We start from the raw sequence: 16877 nt of genomic DNA on the forward strand, positions 1-16877 counted from the left end.
AGATAACTGATCTCAAATCACTGTAACAGGTACTATAATAATGAAAAAATTTGAAATATTGCAAATATTTCAAAATGTGACACAGAGGCATGACGTGAGCATATGGTTTCTGGAAAAAGGACTCCAGTAGACTTGCTTGGCTGATAGACTTGCTTGACACAGGGTTGCCACAAACTTTTGTGAAAAATGCAGTATCTGGGAAGCAGGATAGAAGGAAGCACAGTCGAAGGAGATATGCCTGTATTTTCTTACTGGAGTGGTAATACCGAATAGCTAAGAGTTTTCTCTTCTTTCTAATCATTTCATACTCCTAAAATAGTTACTGAGACAAAAAAAAAAACGAAGCTCCAGACGAGATAAATGGTGAAATGGAAAACAATCTCCATTTGCCATCAGTAATTTTAAAATTGTATTAATTAATACGTTAATTTCCATTTCACCATTTATATCACCTGAAACTGTTTTGTGTCTCAGTAAATATTCTTAGAGTATGAAAACTGCTAAGTTGGACATTCTGTTCTGATGCTGGACAGGTTTTTTTCTTTGTCCATGGTCCTGATACTTTCCTTGTTTCATAAAAACAATTCTGCCTTAATCTGAATAGTCAAGTAATTCACCAGGGTTGCAGTGAAGAAGGCCGGAGGAAGCAGTGGGTTTGGCTAGTACTGAAAACAAAAATTGTTTTTCTTTTTTGGGGAAATATACTTTTTTCCATTAGCTTTTCCTTTCTAATTAAGTTACACTAAATTAATATCAAATGGATTTGTAAATTCTGAATATTAGTTGACAGTTTTCCTAAGGGAGGCCTGAAAGAATTGGATGACAAGGGTTTGGCCTGGGGTTTGAAATTCACTGTAGATAAACCAGAGTGACAAATCCATCATCAGATAATGAAGGATTACAAATGGTTATGTGAATTTGTAGAAGGTTAGAGGATCAGAGCGTACCATGTAATTCCTATTCCAGCCTAGTTATCTGCTATGTGTATTCCCGATATGCTTTCTACTAACAGTTTAGAAATGTTATGTGGAGATTCCAAGGTCTCTCAAGACAGCTACTTTTTGTTAAGGTAGGAAAAAATACTTGTTAAATCACCACGTTTTACTTGCTCACTCATTTATTTCCAACCTTATTTGGAGTTAGAATTGAGAAGGAAAAGGGAGTAAATAAAACTATTTCAAAAGGCATGGTGTAGTCTCATATACCTTTGGATTATCAAATCCTCAAGTGTATATAAGTCATAGAACCAATAATTAAATCATACAGTAGTCTGTACGCAGTGGTTCATGCCTACGATTCTGCACTTTGGGAGGCTGAGGCAGGAGGATTGCTTGAGACCAGGAGTTTCAGACCAACCTGGGCAACATAGTGAGATCCCCATCTTTACAAAAAAAGAAAATGAAAAATATTAGCTGGATGTGGTGGCTTGCACCTGTAGTCCCAGCTACTCAGGAGGTAGAGGCAGGAGGATGGCCTTAGCCTAGGAAGTGGAGGCTGCAGTGAACCATGATCACACCACTGCCCTCTGGTCTGGGTGACAGAGTGAGACCCTGTCTCAAAAAACAAAAAGATAGGGTAATTGCATTATTCTTTAAAATTACACTTAGTAGTCATGTTTAGTGTGAGTTCTTAAATGAGAGTTAAGAAATCATAAATTCTCAATGTCTGAGTACATATGAATGCATTTCATATGCTAAAAAAAGTGTTTATTAATATTCATTTCTCTAAATGTAAAGTGTGCAGGATTTTTTTTTTCCCCTAAAATAACAAAGAAATTCCTACTTTTCAATTTCTCATTTGGGACTGTTATACTGACTACAGCTGTATAGTATTTGTGGCATCTATTTACTTGATAATGTTGTAAAACTCTGGGTATCTTTTTTAAAAATTAGCATTTTTAATGGTAAGAGAAGTAAAATCTTTGGTGTTTTTATAATGCTTTTATTCTTTCCTTTTTAGTGTTCTCACATCATTTTATAATGCTGAGGATGAATCAAATCTTCTCTTACCTAAACTACCTACACTGCCAAAAAAGTAAGTATCACTGGTTTCTTTTCTTGCACGTTTCTCTTTCTTCTGCTTTTAGCACTGGAACAATTTTCAGATACATTTTAAAAAATGTATTTTTGCCATGTATATTTTTTATCCTAATCTCTGTTTCCTTCTAGCTATAGCAACACCTCAAAAATATTTAGGTAAGATATGCTTTTGTTTTGTTTTGTTTTCAAGTTAGATAATCTGTTATCATTTGAAAGATAGAATTAAAAGATGACTCTTTTTATATTTTAGTGAAGAAAATTCTGATGAAATTATTAAGCTTTTGGGAGACGTCAGGTAAGTCTTAACAGATATCTTAAATAAGTCTGACTTCTTAAAGTTATTTCATAATTGAGGCAATTTTCAGTAGCTTCAGGAGCAAAATACTTTATTTGCCATTTTATTTCATTTTTTGTTTTTGAGACGGAGTTTCACTCTTGTCACTCGGGCTAGAGTGCAGTGGCGTGATCTCGGCTCACTACAACCTCCACTTCCTGGGCTTAAGCGATTCTCCTGCCTCAGCCTCCTGAGTAGCTGGGATTACAGGTGCATGCCAGCATGCCCAGCTAATTTTTTTGTTTTTAGTAGAGAAGGGATTTCACCATGTTGGCTAGACCGGTCTCAAACTTTCGACTTCAGGTGATCCACCTGCCTCGGCCTCCCAAAGTCTGGGATTACAGGCGTGAGCCACTGCACCCAGCCCTACTGTTGACGATAATACCTTCAAACAATATATAGACCTTAATACCTATTATTGTTTTTATTGTATGGCCTTTCATTTTATCAAGTTTTGATAATTATATGATGTACATATGTTTGTTTTAATAAGACGTAAACTAGAGTTTCTAAAATGTAAGTATTCATGTTCTTTAAGCCCATTTAACATATTCAGCATCATAGCCATGATAAAACTGATGGCACTTTGTATTAGTTGGTAAAAGGATTGTTTTGTTATTGAGCGTGCATAAATATAGTTGTTATTAAAATAATCTTATTTTATTGTAAGCTGATTTTTTTAGGCTAGAGGAAATTTATGGTGTTCTTTGAAAAAAAGAAATAAGCCTGATCTGATAGAATATTGAGTGTTAGTGGATTTGATGTTTCACTTCCCTCTGCAGGGGAGCTTCGACATGTAGATTATATGAAAGCAGTAATAATTATATCTTGGTTTAAGAATGCAATCATCTGTGTTGTTGATTGGTTCTCAGCTTGTTGCATTATTTTTAATTAGGCTTAATATTCTTGTCCTTGGAGGAAGCTCTGGATTTATTGAGCTTTATGCTTATGGAATGTTTAAAATTGCTCGAGTCACAGGGGTAAGTTTTTCTTTAAAATTTTCTATTTCTAAATTGTTTCTCTTAGCATATACTAGATACTTAACTTATGGAAAAAGAATAAAGCACTAGGTTTTTTTTTCAGTTTTGATTATTGGAATTATTTGTTCTTAAATGTTCAGAGAATAATTTTCTTACTAAGATAAAATAATTGTGATATGTCTATAAAGATTGGGAGCTATTTGTGGAATTAGTCAAGTTTTTTTTTTCTTTAACAGAAAAATTAATGATGCACTTGGTTATGATTTAATGTTTTTCTAGCCTGAGATGTAAAAGAGCTTCAAATGTGATTGGAATGTAAGTCTTCAGAAGCATTCTTAAATCTAGTACTGAATCCACTGAGTTGCTATGCTCAGTCTTCTCCATCGCTTTTTCGTCTGACTCTTACCACTCCCAAAAGGGGTAGAAAATATTGTAGGCTCTGTGGAATATGTTGGTTCTCCAGCACTTGATTTGAGACTTTTGATGGGTAGGGATCAGGAAACCACATTGTTTTTGTGGCCTCCTAACTAGAAGAGTCCATGCAGACAGACACCTACCTTCATCTGCTACATGTGTGTGGCTGGAGCCTGGAGTATATGTTTCTGCTTTCTGAAGCTCTGAATTTTTGCTTTCTGCATTATAATCAGATTCAACCTAGCAATGATATTAAATACACTAAGGGATTTGACTCTTTTACAGATTGCTGGTACTTGTCTTGCATTATGTTTATCAAGCGATTTGAAATCATTATCCGTGGTCACAGAAGTCTCTACCAGTGGTGCTTCAGAAGTTTCATACTTTCAGGTGGGTATTGGAACTTGATAACAGTAAATATGTATTTAATAGGTTTTATAGGTTTTTATCCACATCTCACTGTATTGTAATAATCATTATAATAATACAAAATAATCTACTTGGAATTTCTAAATCCTATATATATTGTTATTATAGTGAATGCCATATTATTCTCCCCATACTCCAATATAGTTTTAATAGAAAGTGTTTTGATGGTCTGTTAATGACTATATTAATTGGTTGCTATTCCAGTTTGGCTTTGTACCAAATGTTTGCTTAGGACTCTGTCCCTGATAATAAAGCCTAATATTTACTGATTGTTTAACGTGTGCCAACTACTGAGTGCTTCAGAACAATTCATTTGAATCTTCACAGCATCCTAATAGGCAGTTACTGTTATTATCCCCATTTTTTAGGTAAGTACATGGTTACACAAATACTTTGAAACTTGCTTGATGTCACAGGATTGGAAGGTGATGCTAGGCAGTCTGGCTCCACAGTCTGTGCTCTTAACTAGCACATTGCGTCTTGTGTAAAACGATCACTTAATATTGGGAAAATACTTCATTGTGTGCTGTTTGCATTGTAGATCGAGGAAACTAATAGGGCTCTCATAGAGTATTTAGATCATAGCCTTGCCAAGAAATCTCAAAATTTTCGTCTTAAATGTCCCAGCCACTTAAGTATTTGTGAACTCTCAAACAAAAGTAGAACAAAAAAGATGCAAGATGCAATGTGTGTGATGCCTTCTAACATTCTCTTTGTATTCAAAGCATCAGAGAACTCTTGACTTACTGTTCACTATAGTAATGATTGTTTATATTTGCTCATCATCTTAAGGTTATGTGGCACTGTGATCACCAGGATTGCATTGGAGTTCTAATAAAATGATTCACTACTACTGCGAAGTTTATAACAGATAATTTTTAATGACAAATTTATTACAATTCATATATCATTGATAGATATTTTCCCAATATTTATCAGTAGCCTTTAATTCCTTCTATTTCCCTTAAGTTTTCGCATATATTTGTGATTTAAAAATTTCTTTGTAACACTGTTGCAAAATAGATTATATTACATTTATTCTGTCTACACAGAAGGGGTTGATGACCCAGAGAGAGTGATTTGTGTATGGTCATGCATAGGTTAGGAAATCCTAAGGCTGTGTGCTGTTAGTTTCCAAACCGTTAATGCTCAAAGAGGGCAGAATTCTGACATAGTCTTTGTGATACGTAGTTTAACCTACACTCTTTAAATTACAGACTTTGCAGCAAGTGCGTCTGATGGTGACTCACTTTACTCTTTTGATTTTATAGCTTGAAACCAATCTGTTGTACTCTTTCTTACCTGAAGTAACTCGGATGGCCAGAAAGTTTACTCATATTTCAGCTCTTTTACAGGTATTTATTTAGAGCTTGTTTTATGTGAATATTTTTTGGCTTCTAAAGTTCTGTAAGTAAAAAACTTCAAAATATTGTTTGGTAAAGCTGTCTGAAGTAGGGGCATCTAGTCTGATAGATAATCTTATAAGGTCCATTAAAGCAGGAAAAGAACATTTAATTGAGAATCTACTTCCACCACACCCTATTTTCCACCTCCAAAATAAAAGGAAAAAATAGTTTAAATCTTTAAAATAGTCCCATAAATAAAATACCATTGGTAATGTAAAATATTGTAGGAAAAACAGTCTTCACATGAGTTTACATTTGTTTATAATAAACCCACCCCAAATTAGCTCCCAGTTCTCTAGGTTGGTGATTTAGGCTAGGCTTAGCCAAGAGGTTTGGGTGACTAGACTTGGTCATGCCAGCTGATGTGTCCCTTGGCTGTGATGGCCTTGTCTCTACTACACATCCTTCATACTCCAGCAGGCCAGCACAGGCTTGTCCACATGGTGGTGGTAACGGGGCATTGAGGGTGCAAGTGGAAGCATACAAAGACTGTTGAGGCCCTGGAGTCGACAGCGTTATTTCTGCTGCATTCTGTTTGTCAAAGTGAGACTCAAGGGCTGAAGAAATTAATTCTACATGTGACTGGAGGAGCTACAAAAAATTGTGACTATATTTTTTCATTCTATCACAGTCATTAATTTATTTGATAATAAAGGTTTCTAGAGATCAGTATTTTTTTAAGGATCCTATTTGAAAATTGAATAGTTAGTTGACCAAACCAGCATTTTGACAGTTAGCATACATAAGACATGTCTTCTATAAAAAGCTTGGGGATATTTGTTTTACCAGATAAAAACTTAATTTAAGAATGTTTTATTATGAAATTCTAAGAATCAGTGGAATGTTTCATTGTTAAGCGATAAGCAAGCTATAGTCTTTTTCTCCATCTTAACTGAGTTAAAAGAGTGATTGAGGCTGGGCATGGTGGCACGCACCTGTAATCCCAGCACTTTGGGAGGCTCAGGTGGGCAGATCACTTGAGGCCAGGAGTTCGAGACCAGCCTGGCCAACATGGTGAAGCCCGTCTCTACTAAAAATACAAAAATTAGCTCGGCATGGTGGTGCATGCCTGTAATGCCAGCTACTCGGGAGGCTGAGGCAGCTTGAACCCAGCATGTAGAGGTTGCAGTGAGCTGAGATGGCGCCACTGCACTCCAGCCAAGACAACAGAGCAAGACTCTGTCTCAATAAATAAATAAATACAAGTAAAAGAGTGATTGAAAATAAATTCATTGAGACACTTGATCATAAGCACATATTTAGATAGCAAGTTGGTTTAAATATTTTTTGCTATTTCAATTTTTTTTCTTTTTTGCTAATAGTATATAAATTTGTCACTAACATGTATGTGTGAAGCATGGGAAGAAATACTAATGCAGATGGATTCTCGTCTCACCAAGTTTGTGCAGGTAAAGCAGCTAAAGTTTCTCATGGAGAGAGTTAAGGAATGCTTGATGTGTATATTTACTTTGAGGTACATGAGAAAAATCAGTTGGATTCATACAAGGCTAAGATTGTGATTTCTTTCAAATGGCTTAGTCTAACTTCAAACTGTTTTCTCAGATTTCCAAAAGGGGCTCTTTTCCCATTGGTACAGCTTAGGTGGAGACAGGATTGTGAAGTGGAGCTGGTGGGGCTTGGGCAATAAGGGCAGGTGTTAGAACAACTGACTGGCTGTCTTCTAGTCACTGATGTTCAGATGATCACTTTATGGATTTGATGGAAGTTTAAGGCAAGGAAAGGGAGTCATGTTCCTGTAATTTTGAATAAATATGCTTATAATTTAGTAAATATATATATCACAATTTTTTTTTTCCTTTCTTTCTTTCTTTTTAGGAAAAGAACACAACCACATCAGTGCAAGATGAGTTCATGCACTTGCTATTATGGGGGAAAGCAAGGTAATAAACTCAGATTAGGTGCTCCTGCTTTTGCTTCTTTTTTAAACAGTAATTATTTATTTGAAAAGTAGTTTATAGTCATATGAATTTTTTATTGATACATAGTATTTTTAATTGATACATGTTTTGCATATTTATGGGGTATATGTGATGTTACATGCATACAATTTAATTTTTGTTGAGCTGTTTCTTTATTTTGTTTCAAAGTCTTGTTTGTGCTTTGAAATTTAAAAGTTTTAAGTGATGCATTCAGATTTCCAATAGAGAAGTGACTAAAAATACTTTGTTTTTCATTGTAGTGCTGAACTTCAGACTCTCCTGATGAATCAGTTAACAGTTAAGGTGCAGTTAATGTATCTCTGTGTTAAAATGGCTATGAACACATTCTTAATTTTTTTTGAGTGGCATATAATATCCTAATTGTATGCTAAATATATTTTCTTCTTTCACTTAGGGCTTAAAAAAGCTTGGCCAGTCTATAGAGTCATCGTATTCCAGTATACAAAAATTGGTCATAAGTCACTTACAGAGGTACGAAGATGACGTAGAATCTTTTGGTATTGTATCCACACGTACCTGGCATTGGCCGCCTTTCTGCCGCCTTCTCTTCATCTGGCATTCTCTTTTTAAACCTTTTCTAGCTAAAATTGTTGCATGGCATTTGAGAAGAATCTTCGTGTACTCAAGACTGAAAGAGTCAATAATAATTCTGCTTTATGAAGTAATTCTCCAACATCTTTTCACCAGGCTAGACTTTATCTGGGGTTTTTTCTTAATCACCTAAGCATGAAGTATATTTTGAAATAAGGCATGTATCCCTTTTTTGAGCAGTGAGATTAACATTTTACAGTTTACCAAGAATATTGTATATTTATTTAGTATCTTAGCAAGGTATTGGTCATTTCAGTCTTTAACTTAAAAGGTTAATGCTGGGTAGCTTTACAGTGACACAAGAGGAAACAAAAGTTCAGAATCGGTTATGTGGCTGGCCCAAAGTTACTAAGTGTCGGAACCAAAACTTCATCCTAGATTTTCAAGTCTCATGCTTTTTCTATCCATAGCTAGTCCATTGAAGCAAATTAAAAGTGGATGCTGAGCATTTGGTTTATTTTGTTTGGTTTTTTGTTTTTTTGAGATGGAGTCTTGCCTAGGCTGGAGTACAGTGGTGTGATCTCAGCTCATTGCAACCTCCCCCTCACAGGTTCAAGCAATTCTCCTGCCTCAGCCTCTCAAGTAGCTGGGATCACAGCTAATTTTTGTATTTTTAGTAGAGACGGGGTTTCATCATGTTGGCCAGACTGGTCTCAAGCTCTTGACCTCAAGTGATCCCCTGCCTTGGCCTCCCCAAGTACTGGCTGGGATTACAGGCATGAGCCACCGTGCCTGGTGGTGTTTAGTTTAAATTTTGATAAATTCCTTTCTGCAGAATCCCTGACCCTAACTACATCACCCTCCCTTGGACCACTGTAACACCCTCTGGACAAACTGGGCTCTTTCAGTACACACTGTCCCTTGAATGTATTTTCCCCAGTGGAGCTAAACATATTACTGTCTTGCTTAAAAACGTCAAATGCCTTCCCTTAGAATGGAGACCTTTGTGTGGCCTTTAGCATACCTGCCTCTCTGCCTCGCCCACACTGGTGGTCTTTTAGTTTCTCCAGCTTGACATTTTGTCTCCCACCTAGGGCTTTTGTATATTCCTCTTGTTATCTGGAAGGCTCCCACCTTGTTCTTCACGTGCATGCTTCAGCTCTCAGTTCACATTCCCTCCTCCAGAAAAGCCTTTCTGAATCCCAGATTAGCTTAGGTTCTTCTGTTATACCTGTACCCCGTGTATTTCCTTCAAGGAATTTATGGTAGTTGAAATGGTACACTGTATGACTGTGGTCATTGTCTTCCCTGTGACACTGTCAATGCCATGAGACCCTTTGATTATGTTCACTGTTATGTCCCCAGTTATCTAGCACAGTACCTGACCTAAAGTGGGAACTTAAGAAATATTTATTGAATGTTGACTCGATAGTAGTTGGGTGAACAAGATGGCCATACAACTATCTTAAAAGTGTCAGGACTAACTATGGAACACAATTTGATCATCTTACAAAATTTGATCTTTTCAGATTTGTTTATGTCTGGAATCACCTTGACCACATGGTTCTGCTGCAGTTTTTAGGAACAGTTTTGAGAAATAATTATTTCTCCTGGAAAGAAAATGAAAATTACTTTCAGTTTTTATTCCTGAAAATTTAGAAATATTCAGTCAAGGTAGTTGCTTGATGATCATCATGATACTAATTTATTTCTGCTCTGTTTGGATAGTGGCTCGGAGTCTTTGTTATACCATTTGAGTGAATTGAAAGGAATGGCTTCATGGAAGCAAAAGTATGAACCTCTTGGACTAGATGCTGCAGGAATCGAAGGTAGTGATTTAATTTCTCAGTGGAATACATTAAACACATTTTGCTTATTTGACAAATGACATTTATTTATTTTTTTCCCTTTAGATGCCATAACTGCTGTGGGTTCTTTTATACTCAAGGCAAATGAACTTCTTCAGTAAGTATCGCGAGTACTTGGAATTATTGCGAAAGAGTACGTCACTTTTGACCTAAATAAGAACCTAGTAAAAACTGTTACAATGCTCTTAAAGTCAGTTTTTAAATTTTTATCCCAATTATGCCTTTATATGATTCTGACAAGCCAATAGCACAGAGAGTTTATAAAGTAAAGCTGTATTTTCCTGTCCTAGTCATCCTCACCCTAGGTCTTCTCTCCAGAGGGAATCATTTTAACTCTTTAACTACTTCGATTTTTAGTTCTTCTATGGGTTACCTCCATATTTCTAAATTGTTTGACTATGCCACGTTTCTTTTGTCAATTTTTATAAATTATCTGTTTGTTTTGTTTTTCCTAGACTGTTTGGCTTGCTTGTTTTCTTGCATTGTCTGTCTTTTCTGCATCCTTCCGTCCTTTCCCTTCTGAAGGGTAGCATAGTATCCCTAGAATTCCCTGTTCCAGGCCTTTTTTAACCTCTCACCCCTCTGTGTAAGCCTGCAGCTGTGCTCCAGTTCTCCACACAGGCATTTTCTTCATTGCTTTACTGGGTTAGACCCAGAACTGCCAGGATTGCCTCTGTTTCTTGATTTATTTAATCATTTTGCTGGAAAATATCCTCCAGTAACTTTCTCAAAAAGCAGATATAGAAGGTAAACTTTATCTCCTTTTGTGTTTTTTCTCCTGTCCTTACACTTAATTGACAGTTTTGGCTGGGTTTAGGATTCCATAAGGGTTATTGTTTTTTACATAGAACTACAAAAGCATAGTATTTTGGGCTTTTTGTTGCCGATGGAAGGTCTGGTGCTTCTGATTCTTAGTCCTTTATAGTTTTTTTTTTTCCTTTTTTGAAAAAGCTGTAAAAGCATTACTCTTTATTCTTGATATGTTGAAATTTCATAACAGTGTTTTTAGATGTGGGTCTTTTAATTCATTGTGTTATAATAAGAAAGCCATTTTAACCTGAATTCTCTTGTATTACATTCTTTTAATAGTTTCCTCCTCCCTCTTTTATTTATTTTATTATTATTTATTTATTTTTTATGACAGGGTCTCTCTATGTTGCCCAGGCTGAACTTGAGCTCCTGGGCTCAGGTGATCCTCCTGCCTCAGCCTCCCAAGTAGCTGGGACTACAGACCTTTATGCCTTGGTTTCTCTTTGTTTTAAACTAGATTTTTGTTCTAGAAATATGTTTGGTCAGATATTAGAATTCATGGTGGACTGATTTCTGTGTCTCTTCTATTTCTCTTATATTTTTCATATCTTTGTCTTTTTGACTTTCTGAGAGTTTGACTATCGTCAAATGCATCATTCATCAGTAGACATTTGTTGAGCACTTAACTATGTCTTAAACGAGTTCTAGACACCGAGTATGTATCAGTAAACTAAACTGAAACAGATCTCTGACTTTATGGGTCTTATGTTCTAATGTGGTAAGACAGACAATAAACAAATGGGTAATTAAAACATTTAGCAGGTCAGACAGTGATAAGTAATGTTGAGAAAAACCAAGCAGGAAACGAGGACTTAGGGCATGATAAGGTAGGGGATTCAATTTTAGGTGGTCAGGGAGGCCTCACTGAGAAGGTGAAGTTGGAAGGAGATGGGAGGGAGCAAGCCCTGTTGATGTTTGGGGGCAGAAGGGGCAGCAAGTGGGAAGGCCCTGAGTTTGGAGCATGCCTGGCATGTTGCAGGGACAAGGGCTCTGTAACTGAAGTGGATTGAATGAGAGTAATATAGGGGTGAATGACAGGTGATAGAGGATGGCCAGGTTGCATAGAGCCTGTGGGCAGTTGTTAGGACTTTGGCTTTTACTCTGGATCTAATGAGAAACCCTTGGGGAGTTAGGAGTAGTGGAGATTTAGGTTTCAGAAAGATCCCTCTTGCTTGAGTTGAGAATAGCTTATAGATAGGCAAGGAGAAGCCAAGAGAGAAATGATAGTCAGAATCTGAAGTGGTCAGGATCAGGATATGTTTTGAGAGTATAATTAGCAGCATTTTCTCAATGCTTATGACAGATGGTGATAATAAGGGAGTCATAGGATAATTATGAATTTAGGGTCTTAGCACTTGAAATAGTAGAATTGACATTGGCTAAAAGGGGGAACTAACATGAAGGCAGGTTTAGGGAGGGGGACTGTGGAGTAAGATCAAGAGTTTGGTTTGGACGTGCTAGATTTTTCTTTAGACTTCTTATTTAGAAATAATTTTACATAAAAATTATAAGAATAATAAAGACAACTCTGGTAATACGCCTTTACCTGATTCATCATTTAAAAATATTATGCTATAGTTATCATATAATTTATCTTTTCTGAAACGTGAGAGTATGTTGTTTATATCAGGTGACTTTGCCCTGGAATACTTTAGTGCATCTTTTCTAAGACTGAAATTATTTTCTTACATAACCATAGTACAACTACCAAATTTAGGAATTTGAACACTAATACAGTACATGAACCCTCAGTTCAATTCCCCTTTAGCAATTATCCCAATTATGTCCAGTATGATAAGATGCAGTTCAGGATCACATATTGATTTTAGTTGCTATGTCTCTTTAATCTTGAGCAGTTTCTCAAACTTTCTTGGTCTTTTATGAAAATTGACATTTTTTTAAAAAGCAGATCATACATATGTATGTATATGTGTGTCTGTATATCTTTATTTGTGTTTCTCATTTTAGATTTGTCTGGTTTTTTTTTGATGATTATATTTAGGTTATGGATCCCTGGTCAGAAATACCACGTAATTGGTGTGTCCTTCTCAAGGTGTCACATCCAGCGGCACACACAATGTCCATTGTCCACCCCTCTCAGTGATGATAATTTTGGTCACCCTGTCAGTTTGCTAGACATAATTGAATTTGAAATGCCCATTAGATCCGCAGGTGGAGCTGTCCGGCACAGAGTTAGTTATGTGAGACTAGTGTTGAAGGGAGGGGTCCAGGCTGGAAATGTGCATTTGGGAGCCCTCAGCACATTGGTGTTATTTAAAGCCATGGGACTGGATGAGGTAATGAGTGTGCTTAGAGAACAAGGAGCGACCTGATTTAAGAATGGGGACGATGAAGAACTAGGAGAGGAAATGGGAGAGACAGAACAACCAGAGGAGTGGGCGTCCTGCAGGCGGAGCGAAGAAGGCACTGCAAGAAGGAATGAGGGATTGGTTGTCAGATGCTAAGTCAAGCAAGGGAAATACCAAGAATAGAATAGAGTCTTAGAATATTATTAGGATAGTGACCTTGATAAGAGCCACCTTGGGGAGTAATGGGAGCTGGTACAATACAGAATAAGAGCAGATGCAGAGAAGACAGCAAGGACAGCCTCTCGAGGAGTTTTGCTGTAAAGGGAATAGCCAGTAGATGGAAACAGAATTGTTGGGTTTTTTTCTTCTTTTTATCTTGGAAAGAACAGGAGCATGTTTATATATGGATGGAATGATCTTCTAGAAGGGAAAAAATTGAGATGAGAGAGGAGAGACTCTAAAACAAGAGTATATGAGAGAGATGGGATCTAATGCAGAAGGGAAAGGGTTAGAAAAGCAGAGGCTGGAGCTCATCCAGTTATAGGAGGGAAGGCTGAGGGAGGAGGGTTGCAGAGGCCAGTGTGTGAGCAGGTCGGATTTGGGGGACGTTCCCTTCAAGGTGCTTTTATTATCTTAACAGGACATCTGTAATCATCTGAGAGTAAGGATGGGGAGGCAGTGCTGGAGGTTTTTTTTTTTTTTAATTGCATTTTAGGTTTTGGGGTACATGTGAAGAACATGCAAGATTGTTGCATAGGTGCATACGTGGCAGTGTGATTTGCTGCCTTCCTCCCCTTCACCTGTGGCATACAAGGAGACCTGTGAAGCAGCTGCCTAGTCCAGCATGAGGTCTAGTGGGCTAATGGAACAGGAGGGCTCTGGGAGTGGGAAAGTGAGGCCCGCTGGCATGGCTGCAGGCCTGCTCTAGGAGCGGGGCACAGAGCAGGGAGCTGTTAGATTTGCCAGGTGTCATGAGTACATGAAGCAGGAGGAGCAAGGGAATTGAAGCAAGGATCAGATTAAAATGATGGCCCTCAAATCTGAACTACTTTAGGAAGGAAGTGAGGACATGTAAGGGCCGAAAGACAGCTCAGAGCACAGAGGCTCCTTCCAAGCTGCCGTCTCCATGCACTGCCTGGCACGGGCGTCCTTTCTTAAGGTGCATCATTCACTTTTGCTGTTGAGCTGCATCAATCCTCTGTCACTTTTGATATTTCTGAAATTTGATTTCTATTGTTCTCTTTGTTTTTGTCAGTTTCTAACACATGTAGCCCTCTCCATCAATGGCCATTTTAATGGTATTTTAGAAGGTAGAGGCTGTAGATGTGTGCGCTTAGAAGACAAAAACACAAGGAGAAATGGCATTGCTTTTCCTGCATTTTGAAGTATTTTTTGGTTCATCATATTTGTAGGGAGCAAATATAAAATATTATGCTTTCTGTGATCACTTCTCAGTATAAACGAAAGGTAGTTTAACTATTGTTCCTTTCAGGTTAGTAGAATTATTACAGGTTACAGATGGAGAAACTGAGCCATTGAGCATTTTGATGTTGGTCTGGTGGCCTGGGGTTGGGTTGAAGATAGTGACTGCACAAAGGAACTCGTTTTCTTTCTTTCTTTCTTTCTTTTTTTTGATCATTGCTGCAAGAGGGTTTTGATTATGTTGCTTAGTAACACAAGAGATGTTTCAGTCTTTTATTACAAGTGTTTTACTTTGTACTGAAAGGTTAACATTACTGACCTCTCTCTCCAATGGTATTATGAAACTTAATGCTTGGAAAGGCCTTTGAGATTTAGGAATGAAAAGCACAGGTATTTTCCTAGAGTAATTTTCTTATACATGTGAGCTTAAAGAGATTGTTTAAAAAGTGATAACCCATCTCTATTCAGAAACAGTTTTATCAAAATGAAGATGACCTCCATTTATAACACTTAATTTTGGGGGTATATTTGTGCAAAGCCAAGGGAGATTCAACTTTTGAGATCTCAATTGTTTGAATAAAAACTCAGCTTCCAAAAATAACGTCCATTGATATCAGAGGTAATGACATAGCACTAATCTGTAATAATGATTTTCTCTTGTAGTTGATGTTTTTTCTTCTTACCAACCAATGAGTATTTTCTTTTAAAATGAGAATAATGCTGAAAACTGTTTTTTTCTGATTTCTTTTATTTGCCAAGTTAGAAAAGGATTTCATGCTTTACTGAATAATAAAAGAGACTGTTACACAGTTTGTGGCAAGGCTGTTGTAACCAGTTAGACTCTAAGTTATTTGCTTTATTTTTGAAAATATTCAGTATTTGCTTTTTTGAAATTTTATTTTTAGGTATGTGTTTGATTTGTAATATCTGCTGTTCTAAAGACTTAAATGTCACCCAGATAGGATAAAATAGAATAGTAAGGATTATGATATTTCATGGCAGTTGAGCAGTGATATTTGAACCCCCCACATAATCTTATTTCTGATTTTTTTTGTTTTTATCTTTTTAGAGTTATAGATAGTAGTATGAAAAACTTCAAAGCATTTTTTCGGTGGCTGTATGTGGGTAAGTTAATTGAGTAAAGCATTTTTATTTTAACACTTTAAAAAAACTGTAGGAGTATTATCTTAGACTGTTTCAGTACATCTAGTACAATTTCAAATACTTATCAAAGTAGAGAGAATCGTATAATGATCCCTGTTGTACCAATCACCTAACTTCAGCAGTTATCAACACATGGCCAGTCTTATTTTATTCATACTCCCACCCAGACCCACCTCCCCACAACTTATTTTTTATTAGTATATAATAAATATACATATTTTCGATGTACTTGTGATAATTTGTAATACATTCATATAATTTGTAAAGGTCAAATGAGTATAATTGGGATATGTATCACCTTAAACATTTCTCCTTGTGCTGGAAACATTCCTCACAGAACAATTAAAGCTGACTTGTAGCCCCTGTTATCCCTGTCACTCACTGATAGTTCACACTTTTTTACTTTATAATGTCTCCTTAGGTTAAAATAACATTTTTAAACATTTTTTTTAAGTATTAGGCACTGTTAGGTGCTAGATTTTAAAAGTTAAAAAGAAAAAATAAAGAGCCTTTGTCCTTGGGGAGCTTATCTTCTGTTTGATTATTTGGTCTTCTGTCTTTAGATCTCTGCTGTCCACTATAGTTGCCACTAGCCACATGTGGCTGTTGAAGTAGATTGAAATCGTATAAAACTATATATTTGGTTCCTTAGTCCTACTGTTCACATTTGAGGTTCTCAGTAGCCACAAATGGTTAGTGACCACATAGAAGTAGAACATTTCCATTACCACTTCTATTGTGTATTGATGCCCAGCTAAATAGAATGCAGACCACTTATGGCCTGTCTTTGTGTCTTCACAATGTCTTTGCATTTGGGCAGGTAGTTAATAAGTATTTATCGACTTGATATTAAATGTTTTGTATTCACTCTGTAGTATATGCATATTTTATTTAGGTCCATTTATATTGCTATTTTTGTGAACTCTAAATACCCTTAAAATAATCCAGCATAAATTTCCTTCCAACATATGCAAAATTTAGTGTAAATGTAATTTATCCCACATTTGTTGAAATTCTAGAGTAAAATAGAATGTAAATTACCTGTAATGTGCTGATATCCTTTAAACAAATGTCCATATCTTCAGTTCTAATATTGTAAAAACAGACTTTATATTTTCCAACCTAACATAATTGCCTTTAAAAAAAAAAAAACTGAACGTGATCTGCATATGATCATACTTGAAATTTTTTTATGTTTCTGGAAACTGTA

General features: G+C 36.4%; 1 protein-coding gene across 2 annotated transcripts in view; it reads left to right on the plus strand.

The window, feature by feature from the left end:
- ANAPC4 (anaphase promoting complex subunit 4) overlaps positions 1-16877 on the plus strand; it is a 41365-nt gene that overhangs the window by 8902 nt on the left and 15586 nt on the right. For both annotated transcript variants that reach the window (XM_012472435.3, XM_012472439.2), the window contains exons 5-17: positions 1960-2034; positions 2169-2195; positions 2290-2334; positions 3269-3353; positions 4053-4157; positions 5468-5551; positions 6925-7011; positions 7439-7503; positions 7803-7845; positions 7958-8034; positions 9823-9923; positions 10008-10059; positions 15573-15628. In XM_012472435.3, the coding sequence (XP_012327858.2) occupies positions 1960-2034; positions 2169-2195; positions 2290-2334; positions 3269-3353; positions 4053-4157; positions 5468-5551; positions 6925-7011; positions 7439-7503; positions 7803-7845; positions 7958-8034; positions 9823-9923; positions 10008-10059; positions 15573-15628 (902 nt within the window). The remainder of the gene's footprint in view (positions 1-1959; positions 2035-2168; positions 2196-2289; positions 2335-3268; positions 3354-4052; positions 4158-5467; positions 5552-6924; positions 7012-7438; positions 7504-7802; positions 7846-7957; positions 8035-9822; positions 9924-10007; positions 10060-15572; positions 15629-16877) is intronic.

Source organism: Aotus nancymaae, unplaced genomic scaffold, assembly GCF_030222135.1.
Source record: "Aotus nancymaae isolate 86718 unplaced genomic scaffold, 86718_ANA_hifiasm-v0.15.2.pri h1tg000006l, whole genome shotgun sequence".
Taxonomy (NCBI): domain Eukaryota; kingdom Metazoa; phylum Chordata; class Mammalia; order Primates; family Aotidae; genus Aotus; species Aotus nancymaae.